At 37.1% G+C, this 19,995-nt stretch overlaps 1 protein-coding gene across 7 annotated transcripts in view; it reads right to left on the bottom strand.

Moving 5' to 3' along the window:
- Positions 1-19,995, bottom strand: part of MAEA (macrophage erythroblast attacher, E3 ubiquitin ligase) — a 53,955-nt gene that overhangs the window by 21,373 nt on the left and 12,587 nt on the right. For all 7 annotated transcript variants that reach the window (XM_052780725.1, XM_052780724.1, XM_052780726.1 and 4 more), the window contains 2 exons: positions 14,754-14,936; positions 10,909-11,112 (listed from right to left, as the gene is read on the bottom strand). In XM_052780725.1, coding sequence (XP_052636685.1) covers positions 10,909-11,112; positions 14,754-14,936 — 387 coding nt within the window. The remainder of the gene's footprint in view (positions 1-10,908; positions 11,113-14,753; positions 14,937-19,995) is intronic.

Raw genomic sequence — 19,995 nt, forward strand, 5'->3', positions numbered from 1 at the left:
AAAGGTAGTAGGGTAATTTGGTTTTAACTAGTGGATTATTTTAGCTTCACATGAATTTGAAATTAAAACACACCTATGTCTGTTACAAAGTTGTGAACGAAGTGAGAAATCAGCAGCCATATATCAAAGTGTGGACTACCTTTAATTTAAGCCAAAGTTTAAGGTCATGCACAATTAAGAGAATTCAGTAGTGAATTGGGAAAAAAGCAGTAGTGGTTCCACATATTTACAGGACCTAAGTAAATAGAAAAAAAAAAAAGCAGAGTCTTGCTAAAAATAGTGAATGCCTATCAAACTTGTTTGCCTTTCTTCTTTGGTAGGACTTGTGCAACTACTGATAATAGGCTCAAGTATTTGCACAGAATTCCAAAAGACCTCAAGCAAACTTTATTCACTTCACTACAAACTAACTGAATCTCAGTAGTCAAATAAAGATATCAAAGTTCAACAACAGTAACTCCACCCAAGAGTTCTGTTTTAGTCACACAGTAGAAGTGACCTCTTCAAACATGGCAATTTAAGAGTGCCCCTAGGATGCATTTAGAAAGCCCTGACTTTATCTAGAAAACAGCACATACACACAGCCTTCATCCAACTTTTTTTTTTTTTTAAAAAGTGAAACATCTTTACATTGTAACTACACCTCAAGCAAACTAAAATTTTTTGCTTGTTACAATCATTCATTAGTTTCACAGTCATAACTAAAAGATAGCAATATGCAGATTAGTATGAGAGGTAGAGTTTCTGTTTCACGGCAGGTAAAAATTTGAACTTCACTACAAATGGTTTTTGAAGACTCAGTAATGATTTTGTCTCTTTAATATGCAAGACAGTATTTTGATTTGTCCATTCTCAAATATAAAACCTAAACTCCTCAATATACAGTTTCAGATCTAGACCTGTGACTCTAAATTCACCAATGAAACTGCTCATACATTTCAGCACCAGACACAACAAAATAGCAATTTGCATCTGATCCTATATAAAAAATGGCTTAAAAAGAACAAAAGCATCATTTCTCTAGCAGCAATATAGATTTTGCTCAAAATTTATGTAGTGTTCATGTGAGGGTTTTAATTTATGTAACATATTTTAAAATTTGGAGCAGTCAGGTCAAGTCATTCCTCTCCATTGGTCTCCACGCTGCACACGAGCTGAAGTACTTCTATTTTATGACATCTCCAGCCACAAGTATGGAAAGCTGTCAGAAGGAATGTATGATAAAATCCCTTATAATTCACATGAACATTTATGTATTAAAATAAAACCCAGAATATTTCACATACAAACTGTGAGTCTTTAACAAGGCTCAAAACCAAATAGAAACGAGTACTAAAACATGCAGTACTTGGTATTTTCAAATCCCCCGTGAGCTATCCTCAAAACAAGGTAATTCATCAAAAAAGAAAAGTTAGGCTTTAGACAAGGTAAAAAAAGACTTGATTCAGGTGGAAAAAGATAGCGTTTTGTAGAAAAGAAAGCTTCCTTTGTGGAAAAAAACAACAGTCATAAAATAGGCTATTTGTTGTATAAAATAGGTGATTCATAATATCATAAGACACTTTCTGTATTTTTCTGAACATGCAAATTGTTTATTTTTAATTGCTTACTAGCATCAATATGAAATTGAAAATAGGCCAGTATGCCTCAAGCTATCAGTGGCTTGTTACCAAGAGTATGTACCAATGACAGTTTTAATAAGATTGACTATCTATCTGTACATATTACATGCATAAGAGCACTACCTTCATATTAAAAAAGGCTTTGCTGATGCACTTTAGCATTCAGTAGTACGGTAAGCATTCATTTAAACTATTTGTACATGAAATACAATAAACACTTAGACCACTAAAACAACATCATCAAAAAAGCTGTGTTAAGCTTTCAATGACTACTCACATACTGAACTACATACCCTCAACTTACAACATAACCTTCAATATAATTTAGTTCTATAGAAGTGAAATAGAAATGCAATAACGAACAGTTACAAACAAAAAGGTCAAATTAGTCTTCTATATTAATTTGTTAAAATTTCCTCTGTGATGAATACACAGCAAATCCAGGGATCAGCTAGATGCCATGCCTACCATTACACAACTTGGAAAGAAGGTGGACACGAGGAGCTACAAGATAGACAAAAGGACCATCTGGGGAAGAAGAAAGAGGTTAGCATATTTCCACAGTGGGGAAACAGCAAAAAAGACATCAGTTGGCAGGAGCAGGAAGACTGGAACACACCACAGTAACACTGCCTACTTGAAAATATGTGCAGAAAAAAAAACATGAGGTGCAGGTGAAAAGTAGGACAGTGCAATAGGTTTTGATGGCAGTAACATGAATTGAGACCGCCACCCAATTCCTCTGCCCCTATACAAGGGGAGGAATAAAAGGCTGCTGGTTACAATTCCTTCAAAGTCAATGCAGAGTATGTATAAACTGCATTGAGATCAAAGGGAAACAAATTATTAAGAAAACAATGGCATAGGTGATGACAACAGAGCAACATCACAGTTACTGAAGATCAGTTAAAATGAGGCACAAATTAACATTAAGAGGCCTCCTTACTCTCTGCTCATAAAATAATGTTGTCTGAAGTTCATTAAACTACTATTAAGTGTTATAATGCTACACACATTAACAGGATTACAGAGAAAATAAACAGAGTAATTGACAGAATGTCCTACTCAAAAGCCAGCTGCAGAGCTAGTTGTTAGAAAAAAGCAGAGGCAGACAGCCAAACCACAGATTCATCAACAGAAGAGCCAGAAAAGTTTTTGTCTACAAAGTAAACACAGTATCCCATGGTGTACAGTTGAGCTTTCATATGATAGCATCTTCCATGACCTCCATATAGCACAGACTTTTTAATTGTACCTGGTTACTTTTGAAAGACCCCAGTAACTTACATTGACTGATTATCTGTCAGAAGATTATTGTCTTTATCTAACATTAGGAGATGCTGGTACTTGTTTTGGTAGTTGGTTCTAGCGATTAAATCATGTTCTAACCTTGTGTCCTGATCTCAAACTTGAATTTTTCTGACTTCTGATTCTGTGCACTGTTTTCTCCCTAAGCCTCTCTGTACTAGATTATAAAGTTCCTCGGCATGTAATTTTTGCTCTCACACCTAGGAAAAGCACCCACCCCCTTACATTTTCCAGTCACCTTCCTCCAATTTTTCTAACAGGTTTCCTAAGGTGTGGTTACCAAAACTACACATGTTCTGGTACTGACTGCTCCAGAGCCAAATAAAGAGAAATGTTTAATCTGCCTACTTATGCTCATGCATATAAGCCACTTCGGTAGAGCCTCACAGTTGCAGCTAGCACTTAGGCTGGTTATTAGCAAGCTGTTTTCCCAATGCATCCTTTACTCCTGCCTCAGCAATTTTTGTAGCTCAGCAAATGGCTGCACTTTACCCAGCAGTACATTATACCATGCTAAACGCAGTAATAAATGACTACGCTAGAGTAATGCGACAAAGCCTCTAGAGCTTAAGATGCATCATTGGGCAAGGAAAAAAAAAAAAAGCCTCTGGTCTTAGCTCTACCTTGGCCATTTTCTGTTGTAGCCTCTTCTAGTGGAGGAAAGACAACTAATCCTTTGCCAGTTAAGCGTGAGCTCTGCAGCTTTTGTCCAAGCAGGATCAGTCTGTATGAGCAAGCTACACACATTCACAAAAATCAAACTCCTGTCATCTAGCACAGTAATAAGAGAAAGTGTTAAATGTAAAGTAACATTTACACTTTGAAGGAATGTCTGGCAGGAAGAATGTACAATAAGAAAAAATCTCAGAGGCATAACTGAAACCAAACCTCTTCTATATCCAGGCAATCTACAGGTGATAACACTATTCTCCCTTTAGATAAAATTTCAATTCAAGAATCTTTCTTGAATCACTAGCCTTCCCGACTAAGTGTTTTGTAATAAATTAGCTCTATTATGATACACTATAGGTAACCCATTTTGTCTAAAAGGACTGAAAAAATAGACATTCAACATCACAGCACACTTCATGTTGTTGGCTTTTGAGGTGTCAAATGATTTGTAATGAGAAAGTTTGTTATTCTGCATCGATCTTGACTATTTCACATTTACATAATTCTAACTCCCAAAGATGCTTCAGAGAAACTGCAGATGTAAGGCTCTTCAGGAATTACAGCACTTTGAAATTCAGATGAACACACCCAGACATTCATTATACCAATCTACTGAAAGTTGCCATGCCTACGCTAAGAACAGCCAAAACACATTTAAAGGAGTTTGAGTTGCTCGTCTATAGCCTAGTGCTGTAAGGTAACTGAAAACAGCACAAGTTAACATCCCGGCACCTTTAAATAAGAGCTCCAGTTTAGGAGCTCCTTCACATGTAGCCTTCTCAAACATCTCTAGTGTGGGAACAGCAGCTCATGAGAGGGACACATATAGCTCCAAACAAAAGACACCTTTTGCCATTCAGCCCAAATTTAAAAAGTCAGCTTGTCTATCTTCTGCATGACAGTGAAGCAAAGAATACACTCAAGCATTATGCTGAATATTATTTACCTATTTAAAAACTGAAGTGTTATGAATATAAACTTGTTTTGATGAATTAATTTAATACATATTTGTATGTTTGCCTACAAGCCATTCTTGGACTACGTGTCTTAACAGGGAAGACTTCTAAGGGTATGCTGGTATGATTGTTAAGAGAAGTACTTATTTAGCTTTTAACTTTAAGATCATATGGCTTCCTTCACCCAAACTTAAGTTTTTCTAAATATTTGTATGACTTTCTTACTGAAGCAAACACATATTACTGACATCCATCCTGCTCAAGTATTAAAAATTTACTGATCCAATGCTCTTGAACTGTATTATTTAACTTGTTATGACTACTTTAGTTTTCACTCCTAATTCACCTAACCATGGAAGTTAAATCTGAATAGCCATTTCAGGCTTTTGGGGAGAAGACTGCTATCAAAGCTGTATCAAACAAAGCACATGCTTATTTCCTCCATGCATATATACTACTATCAGTCTGCTACAATGATAGTCTATTCATTCACAGAGTGGAATGCAGCTCTAGCAGTGTTAAAAGACTCAGTGGAGCACAGATCAGTCTCCAAAACACAGAAGCCATATCGTACTTGCACATCTGCCTGCAGTTGTGGACATTCACTGACCACAGAATGCCTTTATCCTGCACATCCCTCAGAGGAGGAACATGAACTACACAGGAATAAGAAACTTACAGTCCAGTGGGACAGGCAAAGACAATCAGCTTCTTAAATGTGGAACTTCCCTTAAAAATCCAAGCAGCTATGGGTTCAATACCACCTGCTCTCCTCTGTCAACAACCAGGGGATGAGCTTCAGAGAGACCTAAGCAAACCTAAGCCTATCACATTTTGATTAGAATAGTACTCTTGGTGGGCATTTTTCATTCACTTTTTGAGTTAAGACTTAATACTGTTCCTGTTTGTGGTGCTCAAATGTGCAGGTCATTTGCCATCTCCCACTTTTTGAGAGAGTCATCAAGTAGGAACAGTTATTCAGGGAAAGGATGACTTTAAAAGTGGTAGCTTCAGTAAGATTTTTGCCCTGTAACAGACAAAGAAATCATTCAGCGGTACTCTACTGAGGTCTCAGCTGAAGGATCCATTTCAGAGTGTTGAGGAATACTTTTATAAAGCAGGGAAAGAACTTTTAACTTTGGGGTTGAAAAAAGGAACAATGATGTAGATTAGTACAAAGAAGAGATCAAGTACTTGGTTAAAAGCCATGCAGCTTGACTTGAAGAATTCAAGTTTCTCTTATTCCAAAGAACATCAAATAAGATTTCATGACTTTCCATAACAAAATTAAGATGATGGAACACACCTGAATTTGTTGCACATATCTTTCCGAATACTCAGGCTAATCCATTCAAAGTGGCTTCCAAATTATGAGAACTGAAGCTGTGTTTATACAGTAGAAAAGAGGACGAACTAGACCAAATTGGAGAGGGGAAGAATGGAGGATAATCAGCTTTTCAAGTGACTACTATTCCTTTTATTTATACTAATAAAAATTTATTTTTAAAAAATATATTTACTATACCGGTTTGAAAGATAATGAAATGTTTTCAGAATGGCTTTGTAATATCTGCCCTGTTTTGATATTCTCCAGGGAATAACCATTACCACATATTTAGAAGTTCTGCTCAAGAAGGAAACCCTTGACAAAAACCAAAGATCTGAACTCCCACTTCAAGAAAACTGTTATCTTTATAGAACTATTGTAAATTGGTTTAATACTGCTTGAAGTGTCAAGAAGCCCTTCTAATACAGGCCAATGTTTAGAACAGTCACATGTCTAGACAAAACTTTTGAAATCAATGGAATACTCAATTCCCCCCCCCCCCCCCCCCAATTCTCAAAAGCAAAAAGCACACTTGGTATTAATGCAAATGGCTAGTTAAGTGTCTTTGAAGGATGATGCACCTACTGAATTACTGATCTAAGAACATTAATTTGCAAAACTCTGATTGGCATGCATAATCTGTGATGCAAGGTCAAGTTAACCAGTTTTAAACTACTTAAAAGAGTTATTTCAACTCAAGCATTCTCTTATACCTGCAACCTTACAGTGCCACTGCCCACCCCCCTTGGGGGTGTAGCAGTTCTTCTGTCCCTCAGTGGTTTATAGATGTCTAAATCATTTGCTCCCTACCCTAACACACAGGCACTTGGTTTAAATTTATGCTGTTCTTCACAGAAAAAACATTGCCACTTGTACAACTTTTGTACAGTATAAGCATTAAGGCAAGGACATATATTCTTTTAATAAACTAAGCAAAGACAGAAAGAGGATTTACAGCATATGATAAGGAAGACTGGCAGCTTCAGAATCTGCATTTGCTTTCCATCATCTAGGCAAAAATCACTACGGCTATTACATAATTAAGCAAAGAACATAAGGACGTTATACATATTTTTTTTCTTCCTAGCCTATTAAAAAAGGGGCTAGAAAAAGCATGAAATTTAAAAAACCACCACCCCAGGAACTACATACCTAACCTAATTATAAAACTTACCTACAAACAACAACCAACTTCCTACTAGAACACCACATTTCCAAAACTAGATTTGCCTATCAATGGGTGGCACAGAAATGAGATAGCATTTAATGTAGCAGAACACAGAATTGCAAAGTTTAAGTTAACAACCCTACCAGCTAGCTGAATATATGAATCCACAGATGAAAATAAGCATTTTTATATTGGTGTTGCACTCCAAGGTCATAATAGAGTCAAAATAAGATCATTATTAAGTGTAACAAGCTGATACTGATGAGCTTCATTTATATGCAATAACAAAAACTTAACATCTAGTTTATATCTTCAACCCAAACTGTTTTTCACATCATTAGGGAGCCAGAAGACATCAAGAAAAAAGTCTACAATAGAATCTCCCCCCCATATTTACTTTGGCACAAACGTGACATTTCTGTCCTTGACTGTCAGCTCTTATTTTAATATTACTCACATTTTAGTTTACTTTCCCAAGCAGCATTACTTTTCTTTAAAGACATATCACACACATTACATGTTTGTAATTGATTTCTTATATTGCCATATAACATTATGCTTTATATGCGCCACATGCCAGAAGTTATTCCTAACTTGAGGTAGCTCATAACTCTAATATTAAACTTCCCTATAATTTTTCCCATCCAGCATTTCTTTTCATAGTTGTTTGCTTCCTAGTTTATAACCATGGCTTTTAAGTGCTTATCTTCCCTGACAAGGATTCAAGAATATGATTCCTGTGAAGGTAGTTTGATTTAGAAAGCAGACAAGAATTTGTCAGCCCATCAATAATTACTAGAATCGGACACTATGGTGCATCGTCAATCTTTGAGCAAACCATCCGCTGTGTATTACTGGCAAACATATGAATGATTTAATGATTTGCTTTGGTCACTGAAACAGAATGCTTTCTAAACTGTTTCCACCCATGAAGTACCTTAACAGCTCTGCAGGCCTCTCAGCATTCGGAAGCCATGCAAGGAACTTGAAACAAGCAGGTTGAGACTTGCTCCCAAGACTGGTCTAACAGCTACTGAAAGACGCTTACTCTAGGATCCACAAGCTACAACTGAAGTGGAAAGAGCCATTTCCTTCAGCCTTTTCAAATAGCGGCAAAGGGCACTTTTAGCCATTTGGCCTGCAGTCACAGAAACGAATCACAGAATGGTTGAGATTTGCTCACAGAAACGAATCACAGAATGGTTGAGATTGGGACCTCTGGAGGTTGTGTAGTCTGCTTGCTCAAAGCAGGGTCATCTACAACAGGTTACTTAGGACCTTGCCCAGTTCAATCTGGATTTTAATATCTCCATGTACAAGGAGATCCTACACCCCAGTGTGCCTGCTGGGGAGCCCAGAACTAGATACAGTACTCCAGACGGATCTAACCAGTGTTGAGTAGAGGGGCTGGATCACCACCCTTCCCCTGTTGGTGATGCTCATCCCAATACAATCCAGAGTGCTGTTGAGTCTTCCTTCCACAAGAGCGCATTGCTGGGTCACGCTCAACTTGTCCATCAGCCTCACCTCTGGCTGGTGGACAAGCTGAGCAAAAACCCCACCTTTTTTCAGGTTCCTACGTAGGCTATAATGACTACCCAGTAGTAACGATATTGTCTTGCTATATCAAAAAAAAAAAAAAAATCGGGTAATACACATGACCAGGTTCACTATACAGCAATGTGCTTCTGAACCCTGCAGTGGTGGAGACATTTACTAAAATTACAGCTGAGACTACAGTAAACAGAAAGATTACTTTGGATGAGAGAAGAATATCATCAAGTTTTGTAATCTCTACAGCAAAGTTATATTATTAACCATTAGAGAACATTTCAATGCTCATACCCTTCAGCAAGAAAGGAGCAAAAAGAAACAGAGATGTTGTCTTATTAAACCAGAAAAACCACAAATTCTGTGTAACAATCAAGTCTCAGTATCTTACTGTTGTCAAAGCTGTTCACAATGAGAATCACCATACAGTAAGGAAGACTGAGTACAATGTTGAGAGACTGAGGGAAGCTTATCCTCATTTAGCCAAAATGTAAACTTTAATGTTGAGTAAATTACATCATTTTAGCAAACTAGAAAAGAAATATGGCCTCAGTGCATTCAACAACATGCAACTAAGTTTTGTATTATTTAAGTTACTTTGATGTTATGCAAATAAAAATACTTAGGCTTGAAGGCAGAAGTTAAATAAGCTTATTTAAAACTTTTTTTTTTTTTTTAAACACAAAAGTTTCTATTCAGCAAATAGAATAAAAAGCTTTACGGCTTCACAAGTGCAATGCTTCATACCACATGGTCTTGCAGTGTATCATGACATGCTCATGTCTAAACCAAAGCTGAACATTACTGAAATCAGGCATAATAGAACTTGCTATGAAAGTGGAAATATTTCCATAGTGCTTTTTCAGCAGACCTAGTAGGTACAGTAGCATGATGATTCAGCTGGAGATGAGCTCCTGCTCAAAACAGAGGGAAACATCTACCAGAAGTGGAAGAGCTGCTGACCATTCAGCTGCAACTATCCCAGAATAATTGTCTTGGGTTTTTTTTTTTTTGAGTCACATGCATGGGCTATCTTTAGTGAGGCATAGCAGCCTCTTTAGTGAATTTCTTCAGGACTATTTTGTATTAATAGTTTGTAACCCACTACCCCTCTCCTTTCCATTCAACCTCTACTTGCTGTTTCCTTTCTGGTATTTACTGAAATCACTGCTGGTTAAACAGGATCAGACCGGTAAAGCAGCCAAGGAGTAACAGAGACATATGACAAATATGCTCATTGTACAAGACAAAGAACAGGTATATATGCTGTAATTTGACACCAGTAACAAAAATCTCTTCCCCTCAACTAGCTCAGAGAGATGTGTTCAACTATGTCACCTAAGAAAGGCAAAGTACGTAAGTCACATAGTACAACTAAACTCTCGGCATCTTTACAGGAGAAAGATTTTAACCAGAAGAGTTGCATACCTTCTGCAATCAGGACTATCAAAAGAACTTAAGATTCAAGAATCACTGAGGATCACATAGCAAATACTACCTAAAATTAGCAAACCATGATTGCTCTAAATAAATAGCAAATTCTTAAAGAATCAGTTTTAATATCCTTGTGGCTATCAGAGGACCACAGTATGGATTCGTTGCTCTGTATAAAGAGGCTATACCAAGGCGCACAAACTCCAAACACTTCATAAGCAATTATGAGATGGAAGCAAAACCAACTAGATAACCAGTAAAAAGGAAAGTGACAGCCACAGAATCATAAATGACAAAATAAGCAAAACAGCAAAAAGTTTCTATGGACCATGCCAGATATACTGGCTACTAAGACCCCAAATTGTATCAAGATTTACTTTCCAAAGTATAAGCCAGCTTTTCTCTCTCTGTGTTAAATAGTAGAATGATACAATAAAACAGTTGTTCCTGCAATCAGCATACGCTATTCTGCTCAGTCTGGTCACCTACACATATCATTTAAGCGTGCCTAGACAGATGGGAAGCTCCACTAACTGCTTTATCAGCAGCCTAAAAGGCCTCTAACAAGAAATTCTGTATGACATTTGAGACTTATTCTAAGTTTTAATAGGGCAAGGTGTTTATCTAAAAGCATTTAATTTGTGACTAGAAGTTATGCCTTCAATTTTGACTTATTTAATACATTAAAATACAATTTATGTCAAGTAAGGAGAACAAACTCAGGCCAAAAAGATTAACAGATAAACATAAGCAATAAAGGCATGCCAATACATAAAAATAGCTGCTACAGGGCTAAAGCAGCTTGTTGTTATTTGCCAACTTCCTCTTTACTACCATTTTGTTAGTAAGTTAGCGCACATTGCTACCAACCTCAATACCACTTTGTCTCGCTAGTTTTACAGCTGTATTATAGTAGCCACAGCGTAAAAGATGTTCCACCATCATACGATCCATACGTTTCTTCTTCCACATGTTTGCAGCAGCTGGCTGGTCACTACTATGTTCTTTCAGATGTTCAATCCTACGTTTGCAGAGTTTTGCACTTTCATCTTCAGCCTGGATTGATTCAACTGCCTAAAAAGTAAAAATTAACAGGAACAAATAAGAGCTATAAATTTTCAATTTGTTTTTAAAGCAAAACACAGTGAGAATTGTTTGTAAGCATTCTTTACATACTATACAGTCACTCCCAATAGCATTTCCTTCATTTAGAAAGATGTTACCTATGGCAGTGTGTAAGTTTCAGTGTGGCTGGTCCAGTTCTGAGATATTCTTGCATATAAGTAAATTTTGACTTATTTGACATTATGAGTACATGCCTTTTTCTGCTTAATGTGCAGTTAGTCCAAAACCAGCAACATAACAACTACAGCAGCAACTGCTGTAATAGTCTGCAAAAAGCTTTGTGAAGGTTTGCAGTCATCTGGTCTAAACAGTTGAAAATCATGAATTTCCACCTCTAACCTATGCACGGCTTCTTCCTCAAGCAGCTGTCCTACTGAATTAGTTCTACTGAGGAGTGATGCAGAGTAAACCCACATTACTTCTAATACATTGGAGCCATTTTAATCAGTCATGCAATAATGAAAATTATATAAGCATTTGGCCTCTTGGCACCTTTAATTCAAGGATCTTAGAGTAGTTTTAAAAAAATTACCAGCTTTCTTAAACTGGTATTATTTTACTTACCTCTGCTACTCTGGAAACATGGATGTACTGTTAGGAGCCTTACTTAGGAAAATAAATTTGTCCAGAGGAAGCAGAAGGACTTTTTTTTAAAGGAACATAGTGGCATGCCCAGTGCAAAACACACACCCCAAAAATATCTCCACAACTTTTTTTAATTAAACAAACACTCAGGTCATACTTTCCTTCAACCTTAAAGTTATATGGCTGATTAGTTATGTTGCAAATTTTACTAGGCAATTTTATTACAGACATATCATAATTCGAAGCTAGCTGACTCAGTATACAGCACGTGACAATTGTGGGTCATGCCAGGCTACAGAACACAAAGAAAGCTTGCAGTACTTTTATATGCTTGCTAAGGTAAAAGCAAACCAGAAGACGATGGAGGCTTAGTATCTTTCCCATCTGCAATACACCACCCAGTGATGCAATTTCAGGTTGGGTTGCCTTACTTGTGGTGACTTTAAACTCACTGGTTTGTGTTTGAATAACTGCACAGCTATGGCAACAGGGAAGTCCATGCAGGTTTGCCAGCCAAGCACAGACCAAATAACCTGGTTGGTTTATGGCAGCCCACTTTGCACTCCATGCTGGCACAGCTATCTTCCCAGCACTCAAGCTATTGAGGCTGCAGTATCACCCTTGGATAACAGCTCCAGCTCTGGAAGCACCGGTTGGTTCTGACTGCTTGTACCACGCATGCTCATTTACAGATTTCTTCTGAAAGGGTCAATATTTGAAAAGCAAAGTGAAATAAATGAAAGCTTGTGCAAGAAAAGCCTACTAAGCCTTTGCCCCAATTAAGCCTGATCTGGTCCTTGATACCAAATTCAAGTATCTAAAATCCTAATCACTATACAAGATACTATTTTACTAAAATTAATGTAAACATCTATAGCCTGAGTTATTTTTATTACTGCAGTCTGAGTTACTTCTATTACTGAATTTAGCTTTATTTTGTAACATATGGTTTGGAAATCAGTATTTTGTTTAAGTTATAAACTAAGCCTTTTCCTATTCAGCAAGCAAACACTACCTCAAGCCAAAACTCACTTTCACTTCTTAGATGTCCACAGTATTATCAGACATGAAGACAACCTCGAGAATTATTCTGAATACAGCTAGGAGAATTCAAGGCAGCCAGGCACAAAGGTTGAGCCCCTTCTCACTCCCAAAGGGCTCTCCTTATTGGTTTTGTATCTGGACTTATACAGCTCTTGCTGGTTTTTTGATCCTTCTAGTGTGTTCAGAAAGGCTACAGATCCTTTTCAAAACCCTCTGAGGCACGTCTATCTGGACTTGCCCTGCTGGACATTAACAGAACTTGAGGGAACAAGCATATTAAACAAGATACAAAGGCCCAGGCTTCCGCAGGATCATTTTCAGAACCCAGGAAACCTGCTGTGTTGAAAAGCTCTTTTTTAAGAGTGCGTAAGGTGTTAAATAAAGGAACCATCTAATTCTATTAGGGCCATCTCAGCAGTTCATCGGATCCTTGTCTAAACACAGGAGGAAACAGAGATCCCACATGGGTCCAAAGGCCCTAAAGAAAACAATCATTTTGCTCGGGGCAGAGATTACAGACAAGACAGTTGGAGTTGAGAGTTTGGAGACGAAACAAGACCTTTGTATTTCAGAAGACTTTTACTGTTAAACAGATTTTTTTGCCTTTTGTTCTTTCTGAGCAGCTACAAGATTCCCCACAGTCTTTCAGGCAGTCAAAAACAAATGAGCAATTACACTAAAATGGAGCCTTGCACCCAAAACATTCAGCAATGCCTTTCAGACACACCCCCGCAGTCAGCAAAGATTTAACAAGTAAATAACTTACTCCTCCACATCATTACTACACACCTACAAGCAAAATCTAACACCTCTTTCAGAAATAGCAGTAATTTCTTTCTGTAAGCAGCAGAGAAGTGAAGAAAACATATCCTTCACGACCTGTTTAAGTCTCACGAACCAAAGATGAAAACAGCAATTAGATTTATGAAGTCTTTTGCAGAACAGCTTTTCAACACCTAGCTAACCTGTTCAAGCAGAAAACCCCAAATCAACATACATGACAGCGTTATTTTCATGTTACAAACCTCCAAGGTATCTTGACGCTTCACTTAATATAGTCTCAAGATTTATATCTGTTGGTTATTTCATTTAAGTTTTAATGAAATGACTCTGCTACCATTTGTTTCACCTATTTATTTTTGGAAAAGCACTGCTCTAAAGGCAGGCGACAGAGCTATTTTCATTTTTCTGCAAGATTTGTCTCAAGAAAGCATTCTGATGAGTCTCAGGATGAGTAATATTCCCATCCAGAACAAGGATGGCTTATACTATAAAGTTTATGTTTTTAACTCATTCTTCTTGGAAAGATGTGGTAAAGGCATGAAAGTTTGGCTGTATTCCATACAAGCATTCAAGCTTAACAGCTAGAAGCAGGTTATCCTGCTAAACTTTGTTTAAAATGCTTTTAGTAATATTCCCTAGGAACTTTCCAGCCTGCAAGTTTAGTGTTTATAAAAAACGTTCAAGTAACAATCGAGGACAACTCACACTTTCTTCTGCAAAGAAACCTCAACACTGCATACAGCTACCCCACCCCGCCCAGGGGTTTAAACATTTTTCAGACTCATCTTCTACTGGTTTTCGCTCCTCAAGTGATCGGTTAATGCAAAAGCACAAACCTTTCCATCAGACAAGCAGGAATTGATACAAATCAATTTATTTTGCTACTATTTCTTTTCTGTGGGTAGAGAAATTCCTTTTCAGGACTATAAATTCATATTAATTTTACCTCTCAACAGAGGTTTGTTATACTTAGTCACAGAACACCAAGTCACATTTCACAAGTGCAGTGAAGCAAGATACAGTAAGTTTTGGTGTTTTGCTGTGCATGCTAAGGCCTTTGTTTACAGTGCCAGTAATACCTATCTCTTGAAAAGCAAATCCAAGCAAACAGCATTGCAGAAAACTACTTCTGTTAACTTTGTAAAGACAAAGCAATCACAAGGTAGAACACCACTTACCTTTCGTTTCAGAACACTGAGTTTTTCAACTACTCCATCCAGGAGACTAACAACTGAATCCACAGCAGGACAACTGCTCAGCGTCTTCTCCAGCTCTGCCACAACCATTGTAACGTGGCTAGTCTCTCGATCAATGTTTTTCTGTGCAGCTCGAAACCGTTTGTTCAGTGTTTCATATGGCACCTAAATGAGAAATATCAAGTCATTAGAATTTCTAAATTAAAAAAGTCAGGTCTTTGAGAATTTAGAGACTGATGATTTTATCTGATGCAGTCAGAAGAAATCCCAGGTTCCAGGACACTACAAGTGGTTAATTGAACTTGAGTTCTTATATCAAAGCCCTTATTTAAGCCCCTTTCAGCAAGGAGCTAACAATTCAAAGATTAAAAAAAAACAGTGACAGGAAATAAAAACTGGTAGATTCTTTTCTGATACCAATTTCACCTATCCTGCTTTGACTGTAGTAAGCACTGATGGAAACAGTTCAGGAAGAACAGAAAGCAAAGACAAATGTGCATCTAACGAAAAGCTACAAGTTAACTACAACTAAGAGATCACCCTTCAGAAGGTGGCTTTTTAAGTTCACGTCTCTTTCCTTCAGGAACTGATAAAAGAAGAGAAGTTACCTTTGAGAAAGCACGTATAATGCATATTGGCTACTGAAAAATTTATACATAGTACACCAATGGTTATTCAGGAAATCTAACAGGTCTCCTATCTACTTGCGCCCATGAAGGACTACTTTCTAATATTAATTCCAGTAGGACTATAATGAATGCTAAGAGAAACTCCATGTAAGTTTTCTTTTAGTGAAAAAAGCCTATACTGTATGATTAAGTTTAAATTCCTCTAAGGCTCCATTCCTTAGCTTAGAGACTAATCAGCCTTGAAGGTCTCCTGTCCTACTTGTCCCACACCTTTATGGGACAGCTACATCAAAACTGCTACTGATGGCCATTAAGGGCACATATATGGGAGTAGTCTACAGCCTGGTCCAATTTTAGGGTACTGAATGATTTGAGGAAAGCTTACAGCAAATGTTAAGCTGCTCCCATCATGTTGCTTCCATTACAGTGACAGCATAAGCAATTTAGACAGGAAGTTCTGTTACTTCATGGAAACAGGAATTTTAGAACTAAAAACATTCCAGTGCTATACACTTAATTCACCCGTATCTTTTATCTTGAAAAAGTCCAGGAGAAATTCTTTCAGGCAGTTATGATAATCTTGATTGCTTTTCCATTAATCAAAGGCATAATTTAGCTAGCAATCAGATTACACGTATTAAAGGTAAAACAGGAAATGCAAATCAGTGTTCTGTTTGGTACGTATCACACATATGTTTGATTACAAATCTTTCAAGTATATCACTTCTAATCAATTACATCAAGATTGCCTCCACTTTCTTCCTTCTAATCATTTGCACGCAAGAAAGTATCCCCAGGGTCCACTCTCCTTTTGGGCTCTATTAGGAGAGACGTTACTACATAACGATCGCAATTCACAATTAGAGATGCACTGAGAAACAGTTTAGGTTCAGAGTAAGGAAGATGTGCCAAAGTACTTGCTTTCCAAGACTTTTCATGACCTACAATAGGTTGTTCTTATTTGTAGTAGAAGTATAACACAAGAATACTCCTGATAAGACATGAAAGGGCTCCTCTTCCTCTCAGAAAGACTGAAATGATCTATTTAATGTTTTTTTTTAGCACCCCAAACTAAGACCTAAACAAATGACAGAACAAGCCTTTACCACAGGAAGTATCAAACCAAAACGATTATTTTCCTTACACATCCACACCTAAAATCCCAGCACCACACACCCCCAAAACTCAAACTACATAAAACATCACAATTAATAGGCTTGATCACCTACTTGATTGGCTATATAACCATCTTTTATTCCATCTTTAGCTCTTATTTCCCTTCTCCATTTCCACAAAAAAGATAAAAGGTTTTAAAGCCCCATAGACAAACTAGGTGTTTGGGGGGGGGCAGCAGGCGGCATTATTTTGATATCTCATGCTTTTGAAGATGGAAGCTTGTTTTCAACTCCAAAACAGCATTAAGACAACTTCTTCCCTTTCCCCCCTGCATTCTTCTTACTATTAATCGAATAACATGTTTCCTTCAGTTACTTGCGTCTACTGAATTTAATTTCTGCAAGTACTTTGCTAATCAGCTTTCCACACCATACTGAAAAGCTACATCAAGACTTTCAGAAGCTACTATTGATCTGAGGTATCTGTTTGACTACAAAAAGTGTTTTTGTTAAATTTTGAGCAGTCAGTTGAACTGAATATACAGATCTAGTTAGTTTGAAAAAAAAAAATCTAGCTTTAATCTCCCTTTTCCCTACTCTCTTACCTGCACACAAGAGCAATAACAGTTCCTGTTTCCCATGCTCAGTTTCTTTAGCGTGCAAGTTTCTGGCACAGTCTGTGTTCATATGATGTTTAGAACAATTGGACTTTCAATTTCAGATGGCATCATTATATATAATTTATAATGTGTCTAGATGCAATAGGTTTTTGAATCTTGTTTTATCTTTTTTTTTTTTTCCCCCAAAATATCTGAATATCCTGTGTGGAAGAAGCCAGGAGTTCAACTGTTTTACTATATACTCTGAAAGTAAATACAAATAAATACATTGCTAAACATAGTTTTAGTGTACCATAACAAGGAAAATGACTTTAAAGGTACAATGAAATCATTTGCACAACTGAAACTGACAGTAAATACTCTTTACCAGAGTTTTTAATAATTTGCACAGGCACTTGTTTCTTACCATAGAGCCAACAGTTTTTTAGAGAATATTCGTAAACCATATCCAGGTGCAGCTTTTACACTTACTTTACAGGACTAGATTCAACAAATGCCAAAATTTAGGAATTGCAACTGGTATGCTCCTTACTGAGAAAGCATCTTATCCAGACTCTGCATCTTGATCCGCTGTTTCTTTTGGTACTTGTACTTTGGAGCTCCTATGCTCCAAAAGAGACTCCATTTCCCAGCACTGGTTTTTGCTTTGCTGCAGAACTCTTCAGAAGTTACAGGCACTGTATCAATAAATTTATTTTTTTTTCTCCAATAATGAAAGTAAATGGAAGGAGAATGTAAGAAAATAATGCTCTGGAAAATGTAATTCTAAAATTTCTTAATTATGGTTCACTTCAATTTTCTGGGATCACAGTTATAAAACAGAACACCAAACTTTTTGCACCAAGAGACAGCTGCAAAATTTACATATCACTAGCTGCCACAAGCCTATTAGAGACTTCTGATTTTTACTGCCAGCACCATTCTGTGACCAAGCCTGGATTACACAATTATTCTGTAAGGACAGGAGTGACCTACAGAACTCAGCCTAGGGAAGCATTACCTTAAGGATAACCAGCTACTAAACACTGAAAAAATTTGAAACAAAGCAGCAAGAACCAACCAGAATGTATTCTGTAAAAGCACAATACCAACTTGTCCTACTCATTAGAGCTTGAAAAACCACACCTCAGTTGGCTCACACCATGAGCATATAAGAGGATACACAGGAGAGATGTAAAATATTATTGGGCAGCACATTTAAATACAGTGTCACTAAATAGATTCTGCTGCTTTTGTTCATCAGCTTCCACAGCTGCAGACACATTATTCAACTTAAGCATGTAATAAACCAGGTCAAACTTAAACCTAATGAAAGAAATTTGACTTATGTTAGAAGAGCCTACACAAGGGGTAAAATTATAGCAACACAGGTTTTTCCAAGATCAAAATTTTGCTACTGTGATGTGAAGGAAAGTCTGCTTGGCTGGAGGCTTCTGCAAGTGTAGCATGACTGTTTCCAGGTGCTAAGTGCTAACAGAGAGGCAAGACAACTGAATAACCTGATCCAAGTATTTTCTTCATTTCAGGAGTTAGTACACTCTGGTTTTAGAAAGCCAGAAAACTCTGCTGTACTGTCCCAGAACATGTTCCAACAACCTCTAGCTGTGGAGACAAGACTTAGGAGAGGACCCTTCTGGGTCTAAAAGCTTGAACTGGTGGAAGAGAAGGACTGCCATGAGAGCTATACCTTGGTTATTCAGCTGAGTGGAGGGAGTAGAAAACAGCAGAGCTAAGAATGTCAGAAGCAGTTTTTAAGCTTACACTTAGGAACTCAACTGTGATGTTTACTATCTGGCCTTCAGCCCAAACACAGTCCTCTTCCAGCCCATGAATGCTAATAAAGTACCAAGGCAACACTGACTTGAAGTGGCCAAAACTGTTCAAATTGTGCAACTGTAGGTAATATTTCTTTTAATAAGCCACATCAAATTTATTTGAAATACCCTTCAATACAGTGAATTTAATAATAATAATACTAAATATATTTCCATCAAAATAAATTTTTCAATAAGCCATTCATTTACTAAGTGATCTAGTTTTCTTGATATTTCTGAATACGTATTAAAACTAGAAAAAGAACAGCATGTATTAAATGCTTGCATATACTGTATTCTGACGGTTAGCAAATTGTAGATACTTGAAGTGTTTATTATCAGTCTGTAAAAAAATATTTAAAGAAATATAAATAAAGTTAAACCAGTCAGTCCTCTACACAGCATCCTACAATGTGTATCTACCTTTGTTTTTACATTCGCTATCAACATTTTAATGAGATTCTTAATTTTTCTTTTCTTAAGGTTTTCTAAATATATCTATGTGCACACACTTAGTACTTCATCCATAAATCGAATATATAGAAACAGAGTGCCGATAAATACTCTCACCTTAGCTCACGCTTATCTTTACAGGCTCAGAGAAAATTTGCTTTAAAAAACATGCCATGAGAACATACCATCAATATACCTTTATACCTTTAACAATATAGAAAGGGAGAGCAGAATGCAAATCATTTTCCCTTCACAGAAGTTCATTAATTATAATGATCAAAGCTTAAAAAGCTCTGCTACCTCAACGGTATTTATGTTGGTGGGAGTCAGACAACCAGCCTAGACTTATGCTGGTTTTAGCACCTTGAATTCCACTAAGCAGCTTAATAGCATCTCGAGAATGTGGCAAAGTTTTAGCCTCGTCACACACTTGCAGCTTCCATGACAGACACAGTCAGTCACTCACTCAGCACCTGCGGTTTCCAAATAAAGTGAAGACATACACTGTTGAAGGGCTCTCTGATTAGGAGAAAGTACAAGATAGCAAAAGAAATATGAATTGTGGCAAGATCTTCGTTGCAGAGGTGTTACAG

Source organism: Harpia harpyja, chromosome 2, assembly GCF_026419915.1.
Source record: "Harpia harpyja isolate bHarHar1 chromosome 2, bHarHar1 primary haplotype, whole genome shotgun sequence".
Taxonomy (NCBI): Eukaryota; Metazoa; Chordata; class Aves; order Accipitriformes; family Accipitridae; genus Harpia; species Harpia harpyja.